At 45.1% G+C, this 27,420-nt stretch overlaps 1 protein-coding gene across 2 annotated transcripts in view; it reads left to right on the forward strand.

The window, feature by feature from the left end:
- LRMDA (leucine rich melanocyte differentiation associated) overlaps window positions 1–27,420 on the forward strand; it is a 1,268,542-nt gene that overhangs the window by 753,445 nt on the left and 487,677 nt on the right. For both annotated transcript variants that reach the window (XM_060125451.1, XM_060125450.1), the window contains 2 exons: window positions 8,034–8,168; window positions 18,737–18,854. In XM_060125451.1, coding sequence (XP_059981434.1) covers window positions 8,034–8,168; window positions 18,737–18,854 — 253 coding nt within the window. The remainder of the gene's footprint in view (window positions 1–8,033; window positions 8,169–18,736; window positions 18,855–27,420) is intronic.

Below are 27,420 nucleotides of genomic sequence, written 5' to 3' on the forward strand. Positions count from 1 at the left end.
CTTCTGGCAACCACCAGTCTTTTCTCTCTATCTATGAGCTTGGTCTTGATGTCGTTATTGTTGTTTTAGATTCCACATATAAGGGAGATCATACAGTGTTTGTCTTTCTCTGTCTGACTTATTTCACTTAGCATCATGCTCTTGAGGTCTATCCATGTTGTCACAAATGGCAAGATTTCATTGTTTTTTATGGCTGAATGGTATTTCATTGAGTGTGTGTGTATCACAGTTTCTTTATCCATTCATAGTCGATAGACACTTCAGTTGTTTCCATATCTTGGCTATTGTAAATAATGCTGCAGTGAGCATGGGGTACATACATCTTTTCGAGTTAGTGTTTTTGTTTTCTTTGGATAAATACCAAGGAGTGGAATCCTGGATCATATGGTAGTCTTAATTTTTTGAGGAACTGTCATACTGTTTTCTGTAGTGGCTGCACCAATTTACATTCCCACCAGCTGTGCACAAGGGTTCCCTTTTCTTCACATCCTCACCAACACTCATTATTTCTTGTCTTTTTGATAGTAGCCATTCTAACAGGTGTGAGGCGAAATCTCATGGTGGTTCTGATGATTAACGATGTTGAGCATCTTTTCATGTACCTGTTGGCCATCTGTATGTCTTCTTTGGAAAAATGTCTATTCAGATCTTCCGTCCATTTTATAATTGGATTGGTTTTCTTTCTGCTTTTGCTACTGAGTTGTGTGGGTTCTTTGTATATTTTAGATATTAGCCCCTTATGAAATATTATTTACAATTATTTTCTCCCATTCAGTGGGTTACCTTTTTGTTTTGTTGGTGGATTCCTTTGCTGTGCAGAATGTTTCTCATTTTTAAAGGAATAAGGTGGACTGAATAACAGTTTTGTTTTCAGTGTTGCTATCATCAGATATTAACAGGCTTCTTGTTTTTCCTTGGTTCAGTCCTTTTTTCCAGTCTGGAGCAGTAATGCTCAGGGAGCAATGATGGTGATGTGAAAGGGACTGCAGCAGAAGGCAATGTGTAGCTGTAGATCTGGCCAGTTATATCGCTACACTGTTGTAAGTACTTTATTGCCAGTAGATACAAAAGATAACTAGTTAGCTTTTTCATGATGCAGCATGACGTCTTTCTCCCCTGATCTACCAGTGTGATCATGAAGATTGGTTTACTTTCCCCATGCACTTGACCAAGAAGTTGTAGGATGAAAGGCAGGTAAAAGCAGCAGTAACACTACATGCCATTCTCTTATCCTATACTCCTGACTTGACCTTTTTAGCCAACTGACTCTCCTCCCTACTTATGGAAATACTCCAGGCTCTACAACAGTCATGAGGTTCCATATTGCTATTGTTACTCCATGAAATGCCTTAGACTAGGGCTTTGTCAGTTAGCTTTGCTGTATAATAATCCAGCCCAAAAATTAGTGGCTTAAAATAACAAATATTTTTGGTTTACAATTCTGTGCATCAGCTACTTGGGCAGGGCTCAGCTGGATGGTTCTTCTGCTAGTCTTGCTTGGGTCACTCATGCAATCACAGTTATTTGGAGGCTTGGCTGGATGATCTGAGATGGCCTTGCTTATATATCTGGAGGTTGGTACTGGTTGTTGGCTGGACTACATGTCTCCAACAGGCTAGCACAGGCCTTTCCATGTGGGAGGGATGCTCCAAGAGCAAAGCTTGATGTACAAGTACTTTTAAAGCCCTATTTGCATCATGGATGTTGTTGTCCCATGGCCAAAGCAAGTCACGTTCCAAATGTAGAACAAATATGAGAGGGATTCCAGAACCCAAACCAAGCATCTGGCACATTTCTTCTCAATTCACCTTCCCAGCTGCACACTTCCTCCTTGATCTCCCAGCCCTTTGTTCCACTTCTGTTCAGCCCTCAGCTTTGGGGTCCTGCTCTGGTAGACCTAAGAGCTTGGTTGTCCCAGTCTACCTCTTCATCTCATATTTATAGGTTATCTCTCTCTCCTTCCTTTGGCTTGTTTGGACTAGTCCCGTGGTCACTGGCCATGGAGTGGACTTCCTCTCCTCAACACTCATATTCTCACACTCTCTCCTTCTTGCTCACCCGTGAGTATGGACAGTCTCAGCCATATCATGTCTGAATACTCAACCCTAAATAAGGGAACAACAGAAATGTCAGGAAAATATAGGTAGTTAACCTTTGCACAATCAAATTATTCTCTCCCACTTGCCTTTTGGGGGTGGGTAGGGGAAAGGTGATAAGCTGACTTCATTTTAAATCACACTTCATTTCTTTATTTTCTGTTTCTCTTTGCTTAAGCACATGTATGAAGAGACAGTATGAATTATAGTGCCAACAGGAAGAAAGAATAGTGCTATATGTTACACACCTGGGCTGTGGTAAGGAGACCAGTGCGTGGAGTTAGAAGGCCAGACTTGAGTTCCCATAGCAACTTACCATGTTGTCTTGGGGAAGGGTCTGTACCTGTAAACTGGGTATTACACATTTGGAAGTATTGTTGAGAGATTGTAGTGGCATTTTATATAGATATATGAAATCACTTAAACACTCCAAAACTTTACAGGTTCTTTGAACACTTAACTGTTAGCCAAAGCCTCGATGCCTTAAATGAATAAGCCCAAACTGAAAAGCAACTGAGGTACAGAGCACAGCTGGATGACAGAACCTTATGATATCCCACAGAAGCATATGACCCCTTATTTTTCAGTGTTTTAAATTCTCCTTTTTGTGTTAGGAAATGACGAGAAGTATCATTTTATAGGGCCTAGGTTTGAATATAGACTTGGCCATTTAGAGACTGTGTGATCTTTGACCATAGTTTTCTTTTTTCTTTTTAGAAGTATCTTTTTTTAAAAAATTAATTAATTTTTGGCTGCATTGGGTCTTCGTTGCTGTGCGCAGGCTTTCTCTAGTTGCAGTGAGCGGGGGCTACTCTTCGTTGCAGTGCGCAGGCTTCTCACTGCAGTGGCTTCTGTTGTGGCGGAGCACAGGCTCTAGGCATGCGGGCTTTGGTAGTTGTGGCACGTGGGCTCTACAGCGCAGGCTCAGTAGTTGTGGCGCATGGGCTTAGTTGCTCTGTGGCATGTGGGATCTTCCCGGACCAGGGCTCGAACCCGTGTCCCCTGCGTTGGCAGGCGGATTTGTAACCACTGTACCACCAGGGAAGTCCTGACCATAGTTTTCTTAATTGTTATCTGGATGTGATAATATTTCTGACACGTGTGGGTGTGAATCTAATATGCCGTGTAGACTGTTTAGCATTTGAAAATCTTCTATCAGGATAAGCTCTGGTTGAAATACCCGCAGTGGTCACAGGTGCTGCCCTTTGACCTGGAGCTGAGCACAGAGAGATGTACGTACCCATTCTCACCCGGGAAGCAGCTTCAGACCTGTACAACTGGACGTGACACCATGAGATTCCCCTCCTCCCTTGGGCTCCAAACTTTCAAGGCAAGATGTGGCTTTGATCTTGGGCCCTCTGCAGAAAATCTCTGTTGGCAAGCCTAGCCATGACAGCTGGGCTCTGCAGTGGCAACTTTCTGTAGACAACACTGAAAAAAATCTAAACGGCAAGTACTCTGGAGAAGACTTGATGAGGGTAACCAGGTGTGTGCTGAGAACGCAGCTGGAGAGAGTTGAAACTGTGCCAGATAGCTTCACATTTTAAAAAGGAGAAAAAATGAAGCCACCCTTTGGAGAATCTCTGGAATTGGCTCCACTGAGGTAGTCTTGGTTAACCAGGGACACCAAGTTCCCTCCACTGATTGCCTCTGGTTAATTTTCTCTGCGACTTGACAGAAAGGAATGTGACAAGTTCTGTCTCTGAGCTCGCAATCATGCAAGACAGGGCTGTGCTTGTCCTTACTGACCCAGGAGACGAAGAAACCAATTAAAACTTCTTCTCGCGTGTCATCCTCCAGTGGTGGTATCAACATAATGATGATGTTCTGGTCCAGAGCGCCCGTGGAGTAGGTGCTAGTGATTTCTCACAGTGTGGATTTGGGGGGACCACCTGGCCCAGCCCAAATGATCATTTAGCGGGTAGTTGGAAGGCTTAGGAAGAAGGACTCGCTTCTGCCTCACAAAATACCCTAAAGGAGGCAGGCTCTGAGGCTCCAAGGAATGCAACACTTCTTGGATTCATTGGCATAGGGTGGCTGAAGCTTCTTGAAGCCTGCAGACCCTTTGCCCAAGAAATTCCCATGATCAAGACATTTGAATGAGTCTGCCTCTCCATGGCCTCCTGTTCAGGGGTGGATCCAGATTTTGTGGAGTATGAAGCTTGCATAATTTGAGGAGGCCCTCTTAAAGGCAAAGACTATAATTACAAATGCAAAATTAGGTATGAAGATGAATGTTTATTTGGAATAAAAAAATACATCAAAGCAAATTAAAAATTTTTTAGGTTGATGGATACTGCACATTAAAATATTTAGAAAACAATCTTCTTGATACTAAACGTATCTGTATAAGAACTTTTTTCTATTTCTTTTCTGCAGATTCCCTTATAAGTTCATTATGTAATTAAATTTTGTAGTGTTTTCTATAGAGAGTAGATAATTCCATCTAATTGAAAATTGATTTTTATTTTTAATATTTAGGGATGTTTCTTTCAGTTTCACCATTCATTATTGGTAATTTCACCACTGAATTATTGGTGAAAGTTTTAGAATTACTAAATTTTGGGAAAACTCTTACACATTTCTCTCGTCTGTGAGCTAAAAGATTTCAAGACATTTCAAGTTAGTTGTGTTTGAGTACGTGTGTATATACATACTCAGCAACTTAAATATTCTCTGAATTGATAAGTTCATTAACTGTTTTATCGTCGTTTTTACGTTGGTCCCCACATGTGTGTGTCAGCATGGTGCGTGGTAGAAATATTACTGCAGGCCATTCCTACTGGTGCTGTTGTAGTAACAGACACAGAAATGACTACAAACCACAGAAACAGACCCACTGAATCCTAATTCAATGCCACTTCTTCACCATTTCCTCTTAGGTCCCCAGAGTTACTCTGCAGCTACTCCAGCATCATCCTACTCAAGCAGAAGTGTGACAGACGAAGTCCTACCAGAGAAAGACAATGCTCTTAACTGATTGCGGTTCAAGTAACCTACGTTTGCAGGTTTTATGAAAATGTGTGACCATGTGACTCTATTACCAGGGCCTCCCCGGGACCCTGGAAAGGGCCTATGTAAGCGTGCAGCCCTCACGCACAAGCTCTGTTAGCTCTGTGGCACGTTTATGTACGAAGATTTACTCACATTAGACTGGGCCTACTTCCCTGGATGGTAGAATGCAAGGCTTCCCATCACTAGTCACCAAATGTTGAGGCATGACTGAGACTTCAAGCCAACTCCGTTGCCCAGTGTTTCCTTAACTTGAAGATCTTGCCAGTTTTGAGTTCCATTCCTTCATGTTCTCACCTTCATGAAGGAGATGAAGAAAAGGTGAAGCTTTAAGGAATTTGACTCTAAGAGGGTAATAGGTTTGGCCTGGACTTTGCCGTCCATAGCAGAAAGAGCTTCCCCTGGGTTCTCTAGGGCCATTGTCCACATAAATACTTCTAATCACCTCACGTCAACACATCAGCACCGTTTTGGCAGGCTACTCTCTTGCAGTCTCACAAAAGAAATACTGCGCCAGCAAGCAAGAGTGATCAGCTGTCTGGCTGCCCCCCTAGAACTAGCACCTGGCTTGAGGCTTCTGGACGACCTGATGGGCATGAGACCTAGTGCTCCTTGCAGCATCCAGTGGGTCCCCTGTGTGGGGCAGAGGATTGGAGAGAACCTTGAAGGGGAGAAACCAGGGCTGGGGCTGAGGCCCACGCAGGTCCAAGTGAAGGCATGGGGTATCCTACCTGAATGATGCTGTTGGCCCCTAGGCAGTCCTGGTACTGAACTACGACTGAAAAATTTTTGAGGAAGACACTCCAAAGCACGGGGGCCCCTGAGGTGCCTCTGCCTGGGTCAAAGGGGAGCACTTGTAGAGTACTGGCAAGATTCCTTTTCTTTTTTTTTTCTTTTTTTAATGTATTGGTAATGACTGTGAAGGATCCAAAGATAGAACCTGCTGGAAAAGGCAAGTTTTCCCTGAAATTGTTCACTGTCATTTTAATTGGTTTTATTTAAATGATTTTCTTAAAGAGTGTGGTGACTGAACTTCAAGAAGTAGTAAGTGTGTTTTGTCTTGGGTGATGAAATACATTAATGTTTTGACTCCTGACCACTTAAACCTGCTGTATTTCAAGCTTACCTCCTTGGTGGGACCTCCTTTCTCATCTTTTCCATGTGTTCCTTTTCCCATCATCCTCATACCAGTGATCCTTTGTGGTCATTCCTGGATGTCATTGGTTGAAGATTTGAAAGATTGATAACTTTGTTGTCCATTGTCCTGTCTTTGTTTAGGAAGTGGGGCGTGATGTTGGCAGATGGAAGCCCACACTGGATGAGGATGCTCAGACCCTCTTTAACTCACACCCCCTTGGGCTTGTGAGCTTTGCCTTTTCACTGTCTTGGTCTTGCTCCCTCCCAGGGTCCGGTGCTTGTTCTTGTATATGATGTTGACATAGCTTGTGTATGAACAATGCTTGAAGGAACTTAGTTTGGAACATGTAAGGTTGAAGGAAGATATGTGAGCTTCAACCATCTGAAGGGCCATCACATGGAAGACAAGAATGACTCATTCTTTGTGACTCCCAAGTAGCTAAATGGAGACAGTGGGGTGGGAATTCGAGGAAGATTCAGTCCCCGGGGAAAGAAAAACTCTCTTCTTACGGTTGTTAGAGGTAGAATGAGCTTTCTTGTGGTGACCCTTTGGCAGATACGTGAGGGACTGGATTCAGATATTGGTTGGATTTGGAGTTCAGCTGACAAGCTGAAGTATGAGAAAATTGGGATGACATCCCACGGTTAGAGAGCATCGTCCCAGAGGAAGGGCAGCCCTTTTATTTCATTTTTATTTTCTCCTGGAATTGGCATCCTGAGTCTTTGACTCTTGTGTGCTGCATCCACCATCGTGTGTTTGCCCCTGTGTGCTCTGCTGGCATGCATCGCTGGCAAGGACCCCGTTCTCTCTGCTGATACTGGCTACCTCTTCTCATTGATAGGCCCCTGGTAGCCATGCCTCTGTTCACAACCTGCTGAATCAGCTTGCCTAGGGCTCAGCTCTCTGCATGTGGCTTGGGAGCTGATGTGCGGACTAGTCCTTCCCAATGCCTGTGATTCCCTGAATCTATGACTCTTGCCTTATTTGGTTTGGGGTCTCAGTGTTTATCTTGACCGAACAGTGGGTCCCACTGAGGGGATGGATCATGGAACACTCTCACCACTATGCCCCACCTTTTCTTTTTCATTCTGTCCTTCGTAGAATATTGATTTCACAACAGATTCTCAGGAAATGCTTTCTGACCTCCCTGGCTTCACTAAAACTGTCCTGTTTGTCTTCTCCTCCTAGCTTCGTTCTCCTTTTCACCCAATCCAATGTCTCATTGCCACCAGTGAGGCCACTGAGCAATGCTTTGCTCCACGAGAGGCTGTCAGATCGTAAAGGATGCTGCTAATCCCTGTTTGCGTCCGTGCCATTCCCACGTTTTAATGATGAATTTCTCCCTAAAGGAGAACCAGTATATTTCTCATGAGGCCTTTGGAAGTAATTTCTTGCTTTCCTTACTAGAAAAAATAAAGTTTTATGGAGCTGCATATTGTAAAATATTTTACTACATGGAATCTGCCCTTCATCATTTAAAACAAAAATAGAACTATATAGGAAAGAAAAGTACAGTGAAACAGTTAAGCTCATTCATTCTTTCTTAAGTGATCTGGACTTAACCTCACCTGCCCAGAGAAAAGCTGGGCTGTGTCCCAAACAGTAGGAGGGAAAAACTAGCCATGCCAGACACCCACAGCAAGTTGATTTCAGCCCTCACCCACGTCTTGTCCTGGGAGCAGACAGGACTCAGTCAGCTGCTAGGCTGTGCCTGTCAGGTATGGTCTGTGCTCCTTGCTAAGCCTTTTGTCTTTCTGGACCAAGATCCTTAACCTTTGTCACATCACTGACTTGGAGTGCCTGCTTGATCACCTGGCAGAAGTGACACCAGCTCTGGAGTACCTCAGCCTGCTGGGAAATGTGGCATGTCCCAATGAGCTAGTCAGCCTGGAAAAGGATGAGGAAGACTACAAGAGATACAGGTGAGTATCTAGGGGTTTGAGCGTCGTGTGAGAAGGGAAAAATGACATCTTTGGGGAGATAATATTATATTCTGGGGTGCATAGTAGATGTCTGGTAAGTATCAGTGGCCCCTTCATGCTGTATTAAACTTTCCCCCTTGGGTACCCTATAGCCAGGGTCTCCCTTCACTGAGGGTAAACAAGAGTCAAGAAACATGAAAAGATGTTGAGTGGTATAGGACAGGCATTGACAGACTTTTTTGTAAAGGGCTGGATATTAAATATTTTATGCTTTGAAGGTCATATGTTCTCTGTCGCAACTATTCAACTCTTCCATTATAGTGCGTAAGTAGCAGTGAACAGTTGGTAAATGAATGGGCAATGCTATGTTCCAATAAAACTTTATTTACAAAAACATGCAGCAGGCCAGGTTAGACCCATGAGCTATTTTTTGCTGGCCCCTGCTCCTTGTCGTAAGATCTTCCTGTCTGCTTCTGAGTCACTATTTAGAGAGAGGGTACTTCCCACAAAGGTTTAGGGAGCTTATGTACAATCCCAAGAGGAAATCCTATGAGGCATATGGCTTTGTTCCATAAAGCTATGCCTCCGTGTCCACCAACAATGGGATTTGATGGGCTCCAGGTAGAAATGCTTTTTTTTCTTCTCTCAACTCCTGAACCATCTGCTTTGAAATACCTGATCCAAACTCACTTCTCTTTAGGGAGTCTTTTTGATCTAACCCATTTTACTAAACTCATTTTTCCTCTACACTTGGAATTTTGTATGCTCTTGTTCTTGATTATTGTTTTGTAAATGTTTTGAATGATCTTTTCATATGTGTAGTGTAGCTTTTCTCTCCATTATGATGTGAGCTCTCATTAACACCCCACCTGAATCAATGTGGGAGGGAGGGAGGAAGGAAGGAAATGTAAGGCAGGTAGGACTACTGGAAAATAAGTTTGGGAGGATTGGGGAGAAAGGATAATGGTTCAAGAGGAACTGGCTCTATTGGGGTTCAGATTTTTAAATCTGTGGTGACCCACAAAGGAATGTAGTTGAGGGCATACATTTTATATAAAGGCAAAGCTGTAAGAAATAGTGAAGGTTATTGAACACTGTATGTTAAAAAAACATACATATACATGTTAGCAAGAGTACAGCAGAAATTCAGCTGTACTTCTTTACTGGGAAGAATTTTGTAGGAATCTTAGACTATTTTTAAGCCGTCTTAGAATAAAGCTCTATCCCTACTTCAAAAGAAATGCACTAAATCTTTTTTCCTCATGAAGATTTTTATTTGGGATGTGATACTGTCTATTTGAATATGATTTCTATTAGGAGAAATATGGTTAATATCCAGCGAGTGAATAATTAAAATTTCTAAATCAACCTGTTAAGTTAATCACTTAGAACTTAATTTTCTTCTTTAACGTTACTTTGAGTAATTTAACAGCTTGATTTCAGCTACGAAGGGGTCATTTAAAACACTTTATCTTCTGGCAGCAACTTATTATAAGATATATCTTGGAAGGGTCAGGAGGTACAAGAAAGTTCTCTCAGTTAACATTTTTAGTAAACCAGTAATCGTTTGGGAAATTCTCGTTTGTTTTTCGACTTTTTTCTTCAGATTTCTGGTTTTAATGCTTTAAAATTGCCCAGTAAATTTTATATATGTACATCTACATGCATGTGTGTATGCACACATTCACACACATTCATTCTTTCATTCACTTATTCATGGAGTTATATGTGAAATGAACTGTAGGTGCATTTTTTTTTAGAATGAGAGTAATAGAGTGAGGAAAATCTCCCACTCCACCTTACTCTATTCAGTCTCAAAGAAAAGGTTGTAAAGGAAAAAGAAAAGCTAATACTACTTTTGTTGTTATTGTAACTAGTCGCATTGGAAAAAATACTTAGATCCATGGTGTAAGGGGTCAGATCAAAAGATCTGATGTGGAGTCCAGTTTTGCCAGTGGGACCTTTAAAATGGGGAGGGCAGTTTAGATCAGTGACCCTTAACCAAGGCTATACTTGTGAATTATCCAAGGCGTTTTGATTCATTTAGTGCCAAATGCAACAAAATAGTCAACAGGTGACTTTGATGCTCAGTCAAGAACTGTTGGACTGAGGGACACTTAAAGTCCCTGTCGGCTCTGGTGTTCTGAGATACTGTCCTCCCAAGCAGTTACAGTTCCCCCTTGACCATCTCATACCATTTTATATATTCCATCGTGTATATTTCTCTGACTACTTCATATATGTCGACATCCAGAGAATGGCTTCCAGAAAGTCAGGACTGCGTCTTCTTGCCCTTTGAAGCCTTATCAATACTGAAAGTAGCGCTGGCTGTGTAATGGGGACTTGGTAACTGTTAACAGGAGGTGGCTTGAAATTACTGTTCCATCTGAGAAGCTGAGTACTTGTAGAGAAATGCAGGGCCCTTTGGGCACCTTGGCTGCCCACTGCCTATTTAGAATTAGATCCACTTGGATGTCAACAAATGCACTTAACAAGCAAGGAACTATCCTGCAGAATCTACCCAAGTGTTGGTCGTTGGGTCATGATTCTTTAGGGAGGGCTTGATTGTGGAACAGTGATCGTTCTCCTGGGCTGGCCTGGGTACCCTCCAAGCACACCTTCCCCACTCCAGGTCTGTTAACCCCTGGAAGCCGTGGAGGGCTGGGGCTGGGGAGGCTGTGTGTTAGTGCACATATGTCAAGGTTGCCAGGAGGAGCTGGATTCTAGAGGCCACACACAGCCGAAATCACATCTGGTCAGAACTACCTTAGGAAATCTGTAAGTCACCCACACCACCGGCAAAATGCTCACCCTCTGAGAGAAACAGGAACTAAGAACAGTGGAGGGAACATTCAATGTGGGCCCATCCAGTTATACATCGACTGCACGGCCTCTGATGCTTGAGTGGAGCGGCAGGCCTGTTCTCTAGCAATTCTAGATTTTTTATTTCTTTTACTTATTTTTTATTTCTGCTTTAACAAGCACTGTCACCCTTGCATTTGGGTGAGATGAATGGGTGGATGAGGGAGTTCTGTTCAGTGGTCTGTCAGCAGCCCTGCTTTGTTCATCCTGGAGTCTGTGCTTCATTTGCCCCTGAGAAATTTTAGAGTTTCACGGTAAGACTTCTGAATCCTGAGTTCCTGTGGCATTTGGGTTTCTACAAAACAGTGTAGCCACCATTTGTTTCCTTTTGGTAAAATATCTTCCTGGCCCTTCATCCGCAAAGCGTGAGGTCAGCCTTCCTTCTAGCTGTTACCCAGAGCCTAATAGTAGGGCCTCTATGTAAATTTATGGGACATTTTCACTTGAAAATGGCTTAAAAAATGAATGATATTTCTACAGTTTACTGTTTTTCACTTTAAGTACATTTTCTGACAATATGTCTTCTATTAATCATTTAAGCAGTAGTAGGAGCCTTAAAGGAGTGTATTCAGAAGCAAGAACCCATGGTTCATTTAGTGCTGTCTAGAAAAATTTCACATTGATTGGCATCCTCTGTGGTTATGTGATGTAATATTTATAATATGTCACCCAGCCATACATCAAAACAAGTACGTCTCTTGTTTCATTTCCGTGAGATATGTTGATTTCAGAGAGGCCAGTCCAGTTTCAGGTCACATGGTGGACAACCACTGGACCAGAAATGGGAAGTGACCGGATTTATGGAGCTATTGGAAATGGACCCACAGTTGCTTCAGTTTCTACTGATGCTTTCCTCCCCTCCCCCCCCACATCACCCCTTTTCCTTCCTCACTTACCCCTGTGCACCCAGTTGGATTTTCTTGGCACACGTCCCAACAGTAGAATGGGCCCCTTAAATCCGTGAGTGAGCATGAACATGCTCCCAAGTTGCTGAGCGGTGCCCTGGTCCTGCTGGGGCAGGAACTAAACCGGGCCTGGGGTTTCTCTGTGCCGTTCATCACAGCTCATAGCTGTTAACGTGGTGAGCTGTTATAGCTCACCATGTTATTACAGGCGCTGAAACCTGCCCCTGCTTTGCCATGTATACACAGTGGGCTGCTATTTTGGAATGAATGTTGAATGGAGGTGCATGTTGAATGGTGGTGCTGGACCTGAAGATCCAGCAGCCTTCAGGACTGGGGCAGGAAAGGATGGGGAAGCCGAGATGAGCCAGGGGGCCACCACTGTACTAAGGTTCCCCTTGGGGCCTCCGGTGGACTTGAATACTGGCCAGACAATAAATCAAGTATGGGGAACTTGGATGCCCAGGACGGTCTATTTCTTGTCTTCCTTTGTCATTCTTTTCTTTCCTCTTACTGCAGGAAAGACAGTAGAGTGGAAGTCAATGGTGCACAAGTGCTAGACCTCAGGCATCAAATAAGGGAGTTGGTCTCATGGTCTCTTAGTGCCCCTTCCTCCACTAAATCCTTCTGTCACTAAATCCTTCATTCTCTCCTGCCACTCCAATCTCTGGTTGGCTTCTCCTTCCTCCCTCCTCCTCAGTAGGCCCCTCTGTATTCCTTACAACTTGAAATTATTTAAAACGTGACACCCTTTCTTTGTTGCCTCCCAGGGAGCAGCCCTGGGGCCTGCCCAGTGTCTGTCTCACTTAGCCAAGGGGAAGGAGGGAGGGACCTGCCATCGTCTGCTGGCCGTCTTGGGCTACCAGCATTTCCCAGCCATAGAGGAGCTGTAAAACTTGTGGCTTACATAACCCAGTGAGCATTTTCCAGCTAATCTGCAATCTGGGCTTTGAAGATCACAAGAAAGCAAAGGTCACGGCCTAGAGATCAAAGTGACAGAAGCCCACAGCGTAATTGCTGGTGACCCTCTGTCGAGGGCCTTGGTCTGTCCTGTGGGTGTATTGTTTGCACTGAGACTTCAAACGTGCTGCCGGTGAACGGTGAGGGAAGTCAGCTGGCCTTGGCCAGTCGTCAGGCATTCATTAATGCTGTAGGTGAGCTCACCTCAACTCATTAGACAGCATTGTCATCTCTCCACTCACAGTGTTTGTTCATCCCTCTGTGGTCTTTATTGACTTTTCCTCATGGTTCTCCTTCACCTGGAGATGTGAAGGGGTGGTTAGACAAGGAAATTGGAGTAATAAGAAAGGAGGATATGGATGCATTTATTGTAAATTAACTTGGAGGCACATGGAATTCAAGCCAGCTAAAGCTTAAAAGAGGCGGGGGCAGCATGTAGCCCTTTCCCTTCAGGGCACAGATGGAGAAATGGAGGCTCAGGAAGGTGGCAGAGGCTGAGCCAGGATCACACAGCAAGCGAAGCCCAGAGCCTGGGCTCTTCCCTCTGCCCCGTTAGTCCCCAGGCTTTTTGTTGGGAAGACCTCCCTCTTGTCGTTTTGTCCACTCCCCCACCCCGCCCCCCAACACTTGAAAACTTTGGTCTCTTCCATAAGCCGCATTTAAGCCACTGCTAACTTTTCAAAATTCGTCAGAGACGTTTAGCTGTTGATCGGTGCTTTTGATCAGCATGAGGTAAGCAGTGTTAACCAAACTGGGTTGATATCATCCAGTCCAGAGCAAAGAAGCTTGATGTTTTGTTGGCGCGTCCACGCTTTTCTGTTAAGCTTTGTGAAAGTTTGAGAGCAGTTCATGGATCACCCTTGCTGCCCTCGGGGCCCCCGGGTGGGGCACCAGTCACCAGGTCTCCCCCCCTTCCCGTGCATGGGAGCAGGAAGGCAGCAAGAAGCAATAGGAAGAAGCATTGAGTGCTGTAAAAGGAAGGAAGTGGGGAAAATCCCAGTGACGCCACATCCAGTTCCCTCAGGATCTGGAAATGTGGTGTTTCTTGAGTAGAGTCTCCTCAGAGGATGAAACATGCCAGCCAGCCCCAGGAGCAGACACTGGAGATCTGTCTTGGTGTTCCTGTGGCTGCGCAGAGGGCCTGGGGAACAGCCGTATCCCCCGGGGAAGCAGATGTGGGCAGAAGACAGGAGCATCCTCCCTTCCCTTTGAAGTCTAGATGAAAAATACCAGAGCTTCGGGATTTCGGTAGAGAAGATTGATTTGGGAGCAAACAAATAAACAAACAAAAAAGCCTTTCTGCTGTTCCTTTTGTCCTCCCTACCAGTTGTAGGTAACCGGTTACTTCCTAAGAGAAGTTCTTTCAGGAAGTGGAGGATCCTCTATGAAAAGAGAGAGAACCCGAAAAGCTCTGTGTGGGGCTCTCACTTTTGGAGAATTTGTTAGCAGACAGAGACAGATGGGTCTTTGAACAACTTCCCAGGGTTACTGGTCTCCTCTTGATAACCTCACCTTCCGTATCACAGCCAGGAGGGCCCCTGATTTCACTCCCTACCCCTCCCAGCCCTGCGGCTTTCTCCCAGCCACCTTGGGAAGGTCAGGAAAGTTGGCATTGCCCTCTGGAGCAGGGGACCTGAGCCTTAGAACTTAGACAGATCTCTTTTCATTAAGAAGTGCCCTGGCTTAACAAGCAGTTTTATAAATCTGAAGCTGTCTCCGGGTGCTGCAGGATTTATAGACGGGGGTTTCTGCCATAAAGTGGTTTATGATGGCTGCCTTCTGTGTTATTAGTAGCTGTCTCTTCCTTCAACCATTGCTGTTTGATAATAGCTTTAAAACACCCAGAATTACTTACCTGCAAGCCCCATTCCCAATAGCCCCTGTTGACAGTCTGAATAAGTTTACTGCCCTTTTGTTGTACTTTACCTTCAAAACAAACTGATTGAACCATCAATAGCTCGTGGAAGCTGACAGAGGCATGTCATCTGGACTAGCCCTGGTGATTGCAGGTTATCTGGGGGAGTTAACCTCACCGCATTGTTAACTGAAATGTTTTATGTACTGTGCAACTTTAGGATATGGCTGTGATAACCCCAGTAACTAAGTAATACATCACAGTAAAGAGATTTTGGTGCAACAAATAACCCTGGATTAAATTTACAAGGGTTGAATTGATATTGTAAAAGCCTTCATTCTGTGGCTTCGGGAATCCTCTCTTGTATTTTGATGGCAAACTTGTATTATACTCAGGATTGAAACTGCAGCTTTTGACACCCTGACATGACCTAGAACAAAGGGAAATAGATCTCCCAAGACCAGAATGGGACAGGCAGGCAGAAAGCCCACTGGACTTACCTCTTGGCAGTAGTGTTTGGAGCCAGTTCCAAACCACCAAGGGGCAGGAAGGTCTGGTAGATGTGGCTGCTGTCTGGGCGCTGGGTACCACAGACATTGGAGCAGGACAGACCATTAGCAGAACTGGAAAGGAGACTCTTGGTGGCCTTACCAACCTCATAATTCCAAAACTGTTATTCCTCGTGATGTTGTTTTCACTTGCACAGTGGTTCGCAGCAGGCCTAGTAGCATCAGCCTCACCTGGGAACTTATTAGGATGTGAATTTGAGACTTCCTTCCAGATGTAGTGAATCACACTCTAGGGGTGGGGCCCTGCGATGTGTGTTTCCACAAGGCATCTGTTGAACTCATGCCCCCTCAACTTTGATGCCCCCTCAACTTTGAGAACAACTGTGCTGGAATATAAGCTCGTTGAGAGCAGAGACCTTGTCTGTTTTATGCATCACCTCATTCTCAGTACCTAGTGCAGTTCCTGGCAGGTGGTAGCTTCTTAATAATTATTTGTTGGGTGAGTGAATTTGTAAGTAAATGAAAGAAGACATCTCTTAAGAGACGAACTTTGGGCCCTGAGCTGAGTTTCCGACTGAACTATCTGGGACAAGCCTTCCTAGTGCCTCTCAAACATCTTTAAGCATCGACCACCTGGAAACCCCAGGCTGGCCAACAGGATGGGAGTCAACTCACCTCTAGTTTCAGGGGTGACTGGCAGCCTATTCCATGGGTGTTTCTTTGGTTCTAAAAGAAGAGTGCTCTGAAAACAGCAGCTCTTTGTCATCTAAAATTTTTACCTAGCTTAAAAGCCAGCACTTCTCTCTCTCTCCTTTGATTTCAGGGCTGTGATCCAAAGTGGGGCAAAATGACAACGTGCTGTCTGTTGTCACTGTGGTTCCTGCCAGCCCTGTGAAGACATCTTTCATTCCATCATTAAACACTGGCTGATTTTCTAATACTGATGTTTTCTTCCCCTGAATATTCATCTTTTCCCACCCTACACTTAGTGGGTGTCTTTACTCCTTTGAGCGTCACTCCTGACATATTGTTTCCATCTGTACGTGTCTTTATTTGAAAGAATCTGTTGTCATCAAGACTTTGCTGCTACAAGCAGAAGATGGAAGTTTTTTCTGACACTGACTGAGGCCAGTGGGAGTTCTCCTGGAGGATAGAAAGGTCATTTGGGCCTTTGTAGAGCTTTTCTAATTTAGGGTAAGCTTAGGCTGCATTTGGAGAGGGAAATGCTCAGGGAGAAGCAGGAAAGAAGGTAGTGCATAGTTGGAGGCCAGGAAGGAAGCAGGAAGTAGATAGTCAAATTTCCAGGACCTCAGATGTTGGTGTGGAAGTTTCAGGGGAGGAAAAGGATACACAAGAGAATTTAGAGTATTTTGACTTTAAAAAAGAGTAATATGAAGGCTGTGATCAGAGGCCTCTAAGCTGTTGTCTCTGGCACCTGAGTGATCAGCTAAATCTTTTACCTGGGCAAGCATATGCGAGGCCATGGGGTGATGTGAGACCACCTGATGAATGGGGAAGCTGGCCTTGGGAACCCAAGGCTTTGCTGAGGAGGGAGGCCTGCTACACACCTCAAGTAACATGTGTACTGAGAGAAAGCTCAGGGCTTGGGCTGCTTTAGGGCTTGGATCTTTGAAGCCTTCTTGAGATTTCCTGTTCCTCTTTCTTTGTGCTCCCAAAGCTACTTTGTGTATAACCTCAAACTTGGCACTTACCTACGCTGATTTCTAATTTCTTTGGGTGAGTCTTTCTTCCTCATTACACTAAGACCCTCTTTTAAGAGCAGGAACCATGTTGTAATCACCTCTGTATACCTAGGGTCTGGCACGTAGTAGGTGCTTAAGAAATATTTGTGCAACTGAAATGAACTGGTATTTTATGGAGTCCGTTCTAATGCTACTTTCCTAAATGGTGTGAGGGTGAGGGGAAAAAAAAAAAAACCTGGTCCCTGCCTTCAAAAAGCTTATAGTTTAGGTGAGGACATTAACTGAACACCAGCAAAGCAATTAAAACACAATAAAATGGGGGCTTCCCTGGTGGCACAGTGGTTGAGAGTCCGCCTGCCGATGCAGGGGACACGGGTTCGTGCCCCGGTCCGGGAAGATCCCACACGCTGCGGAGCGGCTGGGCCCGTGAGCCATGGCCGCTGAGCCTGCGCGTCTGGAGCCTGTGCTCCGCAACGGGAGAGGCCACAGCAGTGAGAGGCCCACGTACCGCAAAAATAAATAAATAAAATGTTAAATTGCAGGGTGCTGAAAATGCCTCCTGGGAGTGTTGAGAAGGGAGAAAGCAATGCGGGCTGCGGGTGCAGGAGAAAACTTCCTGCAGGTTGGGATTTGGAAGATGAGTGGGTACGGAGGAGGCTGGGTACAGGGAGAAAAAGTCAGATTCCCATGGAAATGATTTATTGCTCTTGACGTTGGGTCCTCAACTCTTCTTCCTAAGCAGGACAGGGTCTAAAACAATTGCTCCTTTGATTGATGGAGTATGGGGACTTGATGGAGAGCATCTGGATTGGTGACTACCATTGAGGAAGGAGACATATAGGCAGGTGTCTATATCTTTTATATATCCATTTATATGTTTATGTACCTGTCTCCTGGCCAGGCAAGTCTTCTTGTCAACTCCATACACCTGCTTGATAGTTCATCACACAAGAGGTCGGTCATTGGGTTATCCTTGGAGGCCGTAATGGATCCCAAAGACTCTTTCCAGGGGGATGGAGACCATATAGCATTTTGGGGGCTATTAATATCCCCTAGAAACCAACTCTCCTTGTTTCTTCTTGATGGAGATAATCTTCATAGTGCCAGTGTAGAAGTAACTCAGTGATGATGAGAAAAAAGTCCTCAAGACCCCTGTTTGATTCCTCAAGGAGCATTTCTCAGCTATGTGTGTTTCTTACTGCTATCCCAAAGTTGTCCAGGTTATTATTATTATCTTGATGGCAAATTAAAGTTTCTTGTCTCAGCTTCAAAATGAAGATTTGCTGTTATCTCAGAGATGAGAATGATCCAGATGACATTAATGGTATGATCAGGTTGTAGGTTATTTTCACTGAGAACTTCTTGTGTAGCAAAGATGTTGGGTCCATTTTTCAGAATGGTAGAAGGTAGGCTAATCCAGGTGTGTGTGTGTGTGTGTGTGTGTGTGTGTGTGTGTGTGTGTGTGTGTGTGTGTGTGTGTGTGTGTGTGTGTGTGTGTGTGTGTGTGTGTGTGTGTGTGTGTGTCTACCTTTGAGTCAACAGCAACCATTGTTGTATATTTTGAAAGTTTAGTTGTGTATCTGTGTAAAATAGAACCATTTGGATTTCCCCAAAGAGTGGTTATTCATTCTTTGTGAAAGAAGAGAGGAGAGGCAGGAACCAAGGTCTAAACTTCTGAAGACCTAATGGTGTAGTTTCGGCTCATTAGACAAATTGCATGAAAGTTTGAGGCTGTTACCCCAGTCTTCCTGAGTTACCTCTGACTGTTCTCTTCCAGATGCTTTGTTCTGCACAAGCTGCCCAATTTGAAGTTTCTGGATGCTCGTAAAGTAACCAAACAAGAACGAGAGGAAGCTTTGGTCAGAGGGGCGTTCATGAAGGTGGTGAAGCCCAAGGTAAGCCCTGTACTGACTGTTCTTTGCAAGGATTTATGCCTCACCTGTTGGGTACTCTTTGACCCTGGAGGAAGTCCTCCTATGTGTTCAGAATGCAGGAGGAATCTCACACCAGGATTTCATCCATGGATATACTGTTGGCCAAACAAGAAGTAGAACTGGGTATAAACTGGGTCTTCCTGTGACCCAGCCTAGGGGACCTTATTGGAAAGGTGATTTCAGGCAGATGGCTCTTGTACCAATAAAGCAGCATCATACACAGCCCGATGGTGACGTTCCTGGGGAGGATTTCGGGCCTCCTGGAAAATGTTTTATTTACAAGGTGGGGCCTCTGCAGGTCTGTAGCTAAAAAAGGAGAAACAGGAAAGCATTGGGCATTTACTGTTTCTCAGGGGGGTAGTATTCCTCTAGTGCCTCAGAGGGGGCCCTTCTTTCTTGGGACCAAAGGGTAGCTGGGGGAGAGTGATTTTCTCTTGTCCACAGGTGAGGGCTCAGTAGCTCTTGGAAATATTGTTGGCAGGGAAGGTGATTTTTTTGACAGTGTGATCTGGGACTGGTGTGTGCTTCCGTCGTGTAGCTCATGGGAATGCTGTTTACTGACCTTTGCTTCGCCAGCTGAGTCTGCTTCGAGGCCATGGGATTGAACGTGGCGTTATCTTAATGACAGCGTTGATGAGGCAGGGGAGATTTGGCTTGGGGTCCTGGATTCAGACACAAGGAGATTATTAAGGACATGGGCTTGGGAGGAGCTGGGGTCCTTCAGTGAAGCCTGAGGCTGGGGAATGGACTTGATGACCCCTCTGGAGGTCCCTCACTGCCCTGGAGCTCTGTGGCGCTACGGTCACTTCCTGTGGGATCCTAGCTCGTGTGTTGAAAACACTAGCCCAGAAATCCTTGAGGTCTCGTTTGTCCTCACTGATTGACTTGGAGCACTCTGCACACGCATTGGAAGTGATTAAGAGGGAAAGAGGAAAAAACAAACAGAACCAAAACAGAAAAATGAAACCTCTTCCGTCAAGTTGCTCAGCTGGCAGCAGACCTCAGGCCACTTTCTTTCCCTGAATCCACGAGGTGCAACTTATTTCCCGTTATGCTGAATAAAATTGCTAACAGTTGTGGAAATACATGATATGGAGAGTATAATACTGGCAGATAAATGTATTGTTACCTGTTTCAGCATGTGGGAAGTTGAGTGATTCGCTTCGTAGCTATTAAAGTGTTAACAGTTTTACTAATGGAGGCACTGATTTGATGTATTGCTCATGACTGCCTTTAGTTATTCCAGCTTTTGTCCAAAAGAAATAGTTTATTTCTTGGCCTCCTTTTTTTTTTTTTTTTTTGTTAAAAGATTCCAGAGACAGACCGTGTCACCAAACCAAAGTACGACAAACAGACTGTTTATAGTATCTTGGGTTCCTGACCATCCTGAATTTCTCACCGTCGTGTATACATGCATTTTATAGAATAGATGCTATTTCTCCTGCTCTCATTGTCTTTGACATGGAAGCTCTGGAAATCCGGAGGGTTCATAAAGATATACCCATCATATTGGGGTGGGGTGTCAGTGTCATCCAGTACTGTTCTAAGGTGTCCAGGTATGTGAGTCCTCACATAATCTTCTAACGTGGAAGGAAGGGAACGTTGGCTTACTGTACAGATGAGATAACTCAGGCCTTGAGACGCTATTTGGGCTGCTCAAGTCACCAGCTCATCATTGCTAGAGCCCGCGCTTTACCTGTGTGTCTGACTGCAGAGCCTACATTCTTCCACTCCGACCTCTTACCCCTGGAGCACTCATCTCACCATTCTCCCCATGCATCTCTCCATCCAAACAGAACCTCCGAGGAAGGCCTAAGTGAAGAAAACAGGAAACAGTAGGACTGTTCTGTTGGAGTAGAGATGGGGGAACTGAAGTCCTCCCCTGCCTCTGAAAGCAGGGAACGACTCCTTAGCATCCAGCAGTAGCTGGTTCCCCAAGTCGTTAGCACCATCATCAGAAATGCTCTTCAAAGCTCCACATCAGTTTCTGATCAGTTACAGAATGAGCTCACGTTTGTGTGGTGGATGCTACCATCTTTACTAACTGTGTTAAGCTTTGAAAGAGCCATTAATTATTTGGAGAGAGACATAACTACTCTGGCAAAGCATGAGGACATTTGGTGGTTGTCCTTTTGTAGAGTTCCATGATTTCCAAGCTGGAGAGGGCTTCAGAACTCACCTGGTCTGTGCTCTTATTTTATGGGTGAAGGAACTGGGAGAGGACGTAGTTCCCTAAGGCCCCACAGTCCCTTGGAGGCAGAACTGGGACCAGAACCCAGACCATCTGGGCTCCCAGTGAAGTGCTCTCTTTACACTGTGATCCTTTAAGTGCACTGGAGGATTTCTGTGTTCTGGTTTCGTATCAAGCTGTATGCCTCTCATGAATGGCAGGCAGTTCCCTTCTGTCTGCTGTTTGCTGGGCAATGTGCTGGTACTTCTCTTGCAGATAGAAAGAGGCCACGTGAGCTCCTTGCTGAATTAATAAATTGGGATTAAAAAGGCTGGTTCTCGCCTGCTCACAGTATGTACAGACATATGTTTGTTCCTTGCAGGTGTGTATATACGCCTTCCATCTCTATGTGTGTGTGTGTATACATATGTATATATACACACACATATATGTATGTACTAGGAGGTACGTGTACACCCGGAGTCGGCTTCTAAGTGGAGAGCAGTTTCCTCTCCGTGAATTGCCGACGCTGTGCTGAGCACACTTGGTGAAGACCTATTTTTCATCACGGGCTTGGAATCTCAAGTTGGCTTCTGTCCTTTCTGAGGCAGTGGCGTCCTGTTTTGCTTACTTGGCAGAATGCGCTGATGGATGGTCAAGGGGGCCGTGATTTGGGGAGCTGTTCTCATTTTATTCCTGACATAAAGTATTTGGGAGAATGGAAAATGCCTCTCCAATCACAGCCCTTGCCTTGGAGGTAGAGAACGGGCAGTTGGGTGTTCACGGCTGACGCAAATGCAGAATCATCCAGTAACTCATAAACCCCCTAAGTCACAAGGGTTTGATCTGGTACCTGGCAGGCCCCAGCGCTTGAAGTGCGGAGTTGGCTCTCGCTCCCTCTCACGATGACACATTTCTCCTTCGTGGCTGCCTTTTGGCTTTTGTTGTTTAAAAGCTGCCTTCTGTCTGAGCTCTGATTGTACAGAACGATGCTGTCATTCATTAGGAAGTGAAAGCTAACGTTGCAGTGGCTCTTCTAGACTCTGTGTGTGTGTGTTTAGTGAATGGACCTACAACAGCCAGGCTTCGTTCATGTCCCAAAATTTTAAAGAAAATATATATCTCTGTCAAATATTGGCCATCGTATCATGCCACTGTCAATGCAGAGAGCACCAAGCTGGACGCCTAGGAGGTGGTAGACCGCAAAGAACGGATTCTGTAGTGACCAGACCGTGACCCCCGCTCGCTGCTCCAGGAAACATAGATCAAATCAGTGCAGAGACCTGTCCAGGAGGGTGTGTGTGGCGGGCACACCAGCCCTGCACGTCAGAGAGACAGTGCAAGAATCCAACAGTTAGAATTGCTTATTATGTCCTGGCTTTGTAATTATTCATCCCTGTTCTGGCAAAGAGCACAGTTGTCATTTCTGTGACATAATTATTTAAAGCTGAGCCCTCTTGTTTTACAGGCACTTATAGGAAGTTGGCTACCAACAGTTTAATCTTCGTAATCTTATAGAAGCGATGGGAGGCACAGCTACCAGGGCAGCTGGACCAAGAACCTCAGCTTCTATTAGAAAGTGTTTAGACATGTGTGTTTTTGCTTGTAATCATGACCCTTCTCTTATAGGTCATAGGTTTGTTTGTGATTGTCTGTGTGTCCTTGAAAATATGACACCTGTGTCTTTATGTGGGCACACCTGAGTTTCCTATCCTGTGTAGCTTGTGCATTTGTGTAGTTTTGCATAGTTTTGCATATTTGTGTATGTGTCTTTGGGTATTTTTCTTGGAGGGGGTGCACTATAGAATGTGCGTGTGTGTGTGTGTGTGTGTGTGTGTGTGTGTGTGAGAGAGAGAGAGAGAGAGAGAGAGAGAGAGAGAGAGAGAAAGGGGAAGGGAGGAAAGGAGGCATAGGGAGACGTGATGTGTTAAAGGAATAAACGTGTACCTTTGGAAATCTTTTTTATTCTTGTCCTTTAACTGCAAGTTGAAAGCTATTTGGGTCCAAGGACCACCTGCTTCCCTGACTATACTACATAGTCCTGCTCTTGACACTTGGAGTTGGGCCCAAACTTTCCTGGGTACCTTTAGTTTCTTCCATCTGTGTCTGTGTTTTTGGAGTTCCAGGCAAAAGGCAAACTAGGATAAAGACAGGGAGTGGAAGCATCTGGAAGCCCACTCTTTGTCAGGACAAAGCTGCTGCGCACCTACTGGGGTGTCAGCTCCATGAGGATAGGAACTTGCTTTTGTTCGCTCCTCTATCTCCAGGGCTTGGTCAGTCACAGAGGCTCAGCCAATACTCGTCAAAGCGATGAACTATGAACAGAGCATTTTGGAGGATCCATCCAAAAAGGTGGTCCATTTTTTTATTGCCTCAATATGGTCCTCTGCAAAAGCAGGAAAGGGACTTTTACCAGAAGAAAAGGTAATAACTTGGACCTGTGTGTTGGCAGAAAAGAGGGATTCTGGGTCGCATATTTGTTTTTCTAAAGGATTTACCCTGGGATTACTTATGATGGCAAAACCTACGGCCATTGTGATCCCCAGGGCCATGGCTTCTCCATGGGGCAGCTTTGCTGGGGTGGGCAGCAGGGGTGCAGTCCGAGCTCCCTGTCACTGCTAATGTGTTCTCTGAGTCCTTCTCTCGGAATCCTTCTGCTCATGTTAGGGATTTTAGGGGGAAAAAGTAGCTTTTCTCGGAAAACATGTTGGGGTACTCCACAAGTCTGTGGGTTGGTAAAATGAGATTTTCCCTGTCTTAGCTGCTCTTATGCTTTCTCTGTGCCATAAAGGAGCACTGCCTCATGGCTTGTTTGGCTTACTTATTGTTTTTTATGCCTAGCCTAGTTCTTCACTAAGTGCTACCTTGTTCTAAAGCACAGTGTGTATGTCTTTCATATATTCTCTTACCCCATGGGGCCAATTGCAAACATGTGAAAGGTTATCCGAAATTACCTCTAGATAGGTTGCAATTACTAACATTTACTCTATACTCAATATTTTTAAAAATACATATTTTACATAAAGCCTGGGTATGCCTGTAAATAAATATTGTAAACCACATGAACATGCAGTTTAAGTAGGCAATAAGCCGGTAGATGTTGAAAGTTCTCTACTGTGCCCAACTGTCAGAAGAAAACTAAAAATGTCAGTTGATTTTCTAGATATTTCTAACTACCTGAATACGTTAGTGTTTTACAGTTCTTTTCTGTTTTCACACAGATGTTTCTCGTCTAGAGACATATTCAGATTCTATTTCCAGTTACTTTATAGTAAGTTTTGAAGGGAGGAAAAATTTTTAATTCTTTTTTGGAAGATGCTTAGGCATTGTGTTTAGAAACAACTTCAGAAGCCAAAAATTTGCAGTTTGTTTGTTTTTCCTTCTTCTTTCTGATTTCACAGTTTGCCACATTCATTTGATGGGGGAATCACTTGTATTTCTTCATTTTTAGCACCATGGCCTCCTGTGTCTCAAATAAATGCTTTCAGAGTGTTGCTTTTTGGAGACCATGTTGGTAGCTTTTTATGGCCTTGCTTTTTGATAGCAACCCTCTGAAATCAGAGATAGACTGTTGCAGAGAAGTTGTGTCTCCAGCACCCTAGAGATAAAGCGCCCTAGCGAAGCCCTGTAGATAGGAAATTGAAACCACAATAGAAGGAAAGTGAATAGAACTGTAGTTGATGGTAGCAGCCTCTGAGAGCCATGCCCAGATGTTCTGGGGGCCTGTGCAGGTGCTACACATAGAGTACACATCATTCTCCATTAAGCCCAGTATCTGGTGAGATACCATTGTGTCTCTGTTGGAGTCATTGGCTTTCACTGCACCCCGTTGGCCCAGCTCCACATTCATCCTCTTTGTGGCCTCTAACATGCTGGCTTTTTTTCCAAAGATGTTTGGACAGACACATGCCTAGAGGATCATGGAAGTAAGTGGCATTTTGGGGGGAATGAGGTGTGTCCCTAGCATCATTTGTACAGCCTCTGGAACGCACCCATTGGGAGAACTGTGGTAGATTTCATTATTTGTCTAAAATCGTTCCACTCCTTCTGCCCTTGCCATGGCTTCCCCTTGAAGAGAGAAGCATACCTCTGCATCCCATTGACTTTGGATGTGCGTGGAAGTGACAGCATGCCAACTCTAGGCCAAGGCCTCACGAGGTACTATGTGTTTCCACTCACCCTTCTTGCACGCCCGCCATTTGCTGTGGAAACCACATGAGATGCAGGTTGAGCAGACACACGCTGAGATTAAAGCCTGAATCAGAACTACCCCAGCCACCCTCGGACCTCTGCACAAGAAAGATGTGCTGGTCATAAGCCACTGAGGCTTTGAGGAGCACTGTTGCTGCAGAAACCTGACGAACATGTAGGCTGTCCGTGCTCACATTCTGTCCTCTGGCCTTCCCCGGCCACTTGAACCAGGGCTCTTAACTGAGACACAACTTGGGGTGTAGTGAAGTTCATGGCTGTTTTGTGTGTCACAGCACCAACTTCGGTAGGCTTTCTGGTTGCCTCACTAATTAGGATCAAAGGCCAGCCTCAGGGTCGACTGGCTGCTTAGCAGTGGATTATTAGTTGTGATGAAACTTTCCCGGTACGTGAGTCAAAGCAACACCTAGCGTATATTAGGTGTCCACTGTGTATTAGATATTGTACTAGCGACTTAATATTATCTCTCAATTTCTCTTTGAACTCAATCTGCCAGTGATGATCAGAGAACTTGCATACATCATTTAAAATTACAGAGCAGTGTGGAATCCAGTTCTTCCCCAGGCCCACTTAGGCCCCTAAGCTCATGCCCTTTTTCCTGTATACCTTAAATTTCATCATCCAGACGTGGAGATAGGATGAGAGGCAGGAGAAGAAGAGCAGGACGACCAGGACATGGAAGGGAGCCCGAGGCAACTTTATAATTTTCAGTTTTGACCTTGTGACTACTCCCTCCAGCCCATTTTGGTGAAAATTTGTGGGCTAGGCCGAGAACGGCAGGAGCCAGGCGGTGGAGGGCTCTGTTGATTAGGCAAAGCTTGCAGCTTAATTTGAAGATGAAGAGGAACCTTGGGAGGGTTCAGAGTGGGAGGGAAGTGTGGGCAGGTCTGTGTTTGGATCCCTGGGCATCTGGTGGGTGGGGGTTCGGGGGGTACTAGCGCTCTGTGTATACAGCAGGTGTTTTGGAAATCTGTACAGAGGCAGCTGCCGGCCCGAGGCCACCCAGCAGGGAGCATCCAGGCCAGTGTTGGTGCTCACGTGGCCACGCAGGTCAAAGAGCTGGGGCCCAGAGGCCTCCCCTGACCGCAGGGAGGGGTCTGGCTGGTAGCGAGCAGCTCAGATGCTGGCATGAGGGGAAAGCCGATGGCTGTCAGAGACCCAGTAGTAACTCGCCTGGCAGAGGGTCTCTGACATTCTAAAAAGTTCTTTGACACGTTCTTACCCAAAAGACCCTGTCCCCTATGGTATCAGCTGCCTTAATTTTAAGGAATGAATTTAAGCCTTCTTAACTGAGCCATGAGAAATCCTCATTTGTGTGATCTCTGGTAATGATTAAGATGGAGCCTTACTAGCCGACTATGTCTGTAATCTGTACATTTCCAGCCTGACATTTTCTTGATCCACTTTAGAAGACTGTTCTTGGTATTTTCCATTTGCAATTTAGTTTTTTTAAATTATTTTTTAAAATTAAGCTTGACGGGAAAGAGAAGAGGGGAAGAGGAAAATAAAGATGCTTCCTTAAGAAAGTGGGTTCTCAGAGCATAAAGTTGGGGTGCTGATTTCAAGTTACCCATGTTTAAAGCTCACATCACCCTGTATTCCGTGTGCAGCTCAGGGCTTGGCAGGGAGCTGTCCTCCTGAGCAGGTGCATTGGTAACCTGGGGCCACACCTTATCCTCAACACGCTTTACTCTCCTTGATCTCCCCCCACCCCCGCCAACACACACACACACACACAGACACACACACAGACACACACACAGACACACACACACACAGACACACACACACACACACACACACACACACACTTTGCTTTGAGCCTTTGAGCCTGATGATTCCAGGCCAGTGATTAGGAAGACTGGGTTGGAAGTACAGGACCACCTTGTCTAGAACAGAGGAAAAAGGCCAATGACTGAGGTCTGATCGAGGGGAGGATCGTGATGGCGGTAGCGTTCTCACCCTCCGCCGGTTCCCTGGGCCTTGCTCTCTGCCCTTCTGACCTCTGTGGCTTCATGAGTCTCTGCCTTGCTTAGAAAGTCCCTTCTGTACCCATGGCAACATCAGATCGTAGGGACTAAACCCTCAGGCGTATAGGGTTCCTGTAAGGCAGGGAAGCCTGCAGGATGGATGGCTCACTAGGGAAAA

The sequence above is a fragment of the Lagenorhynchus albirostris genome, chromosome 16, assembly GCF_949774975.1.
Source record: "Lagenorhynchus albirostris chromosome 16, mLagAlb1.1, whole genome shotgun sequence".
Taxonomy (NCBI): domain Eukaryota; kingdom Metazoa; phylum Chordata; class Mammalia; order Artiodactyla; family Delphinidae; genus Lagenorhynchus; species Lagenorhynchus albirostris.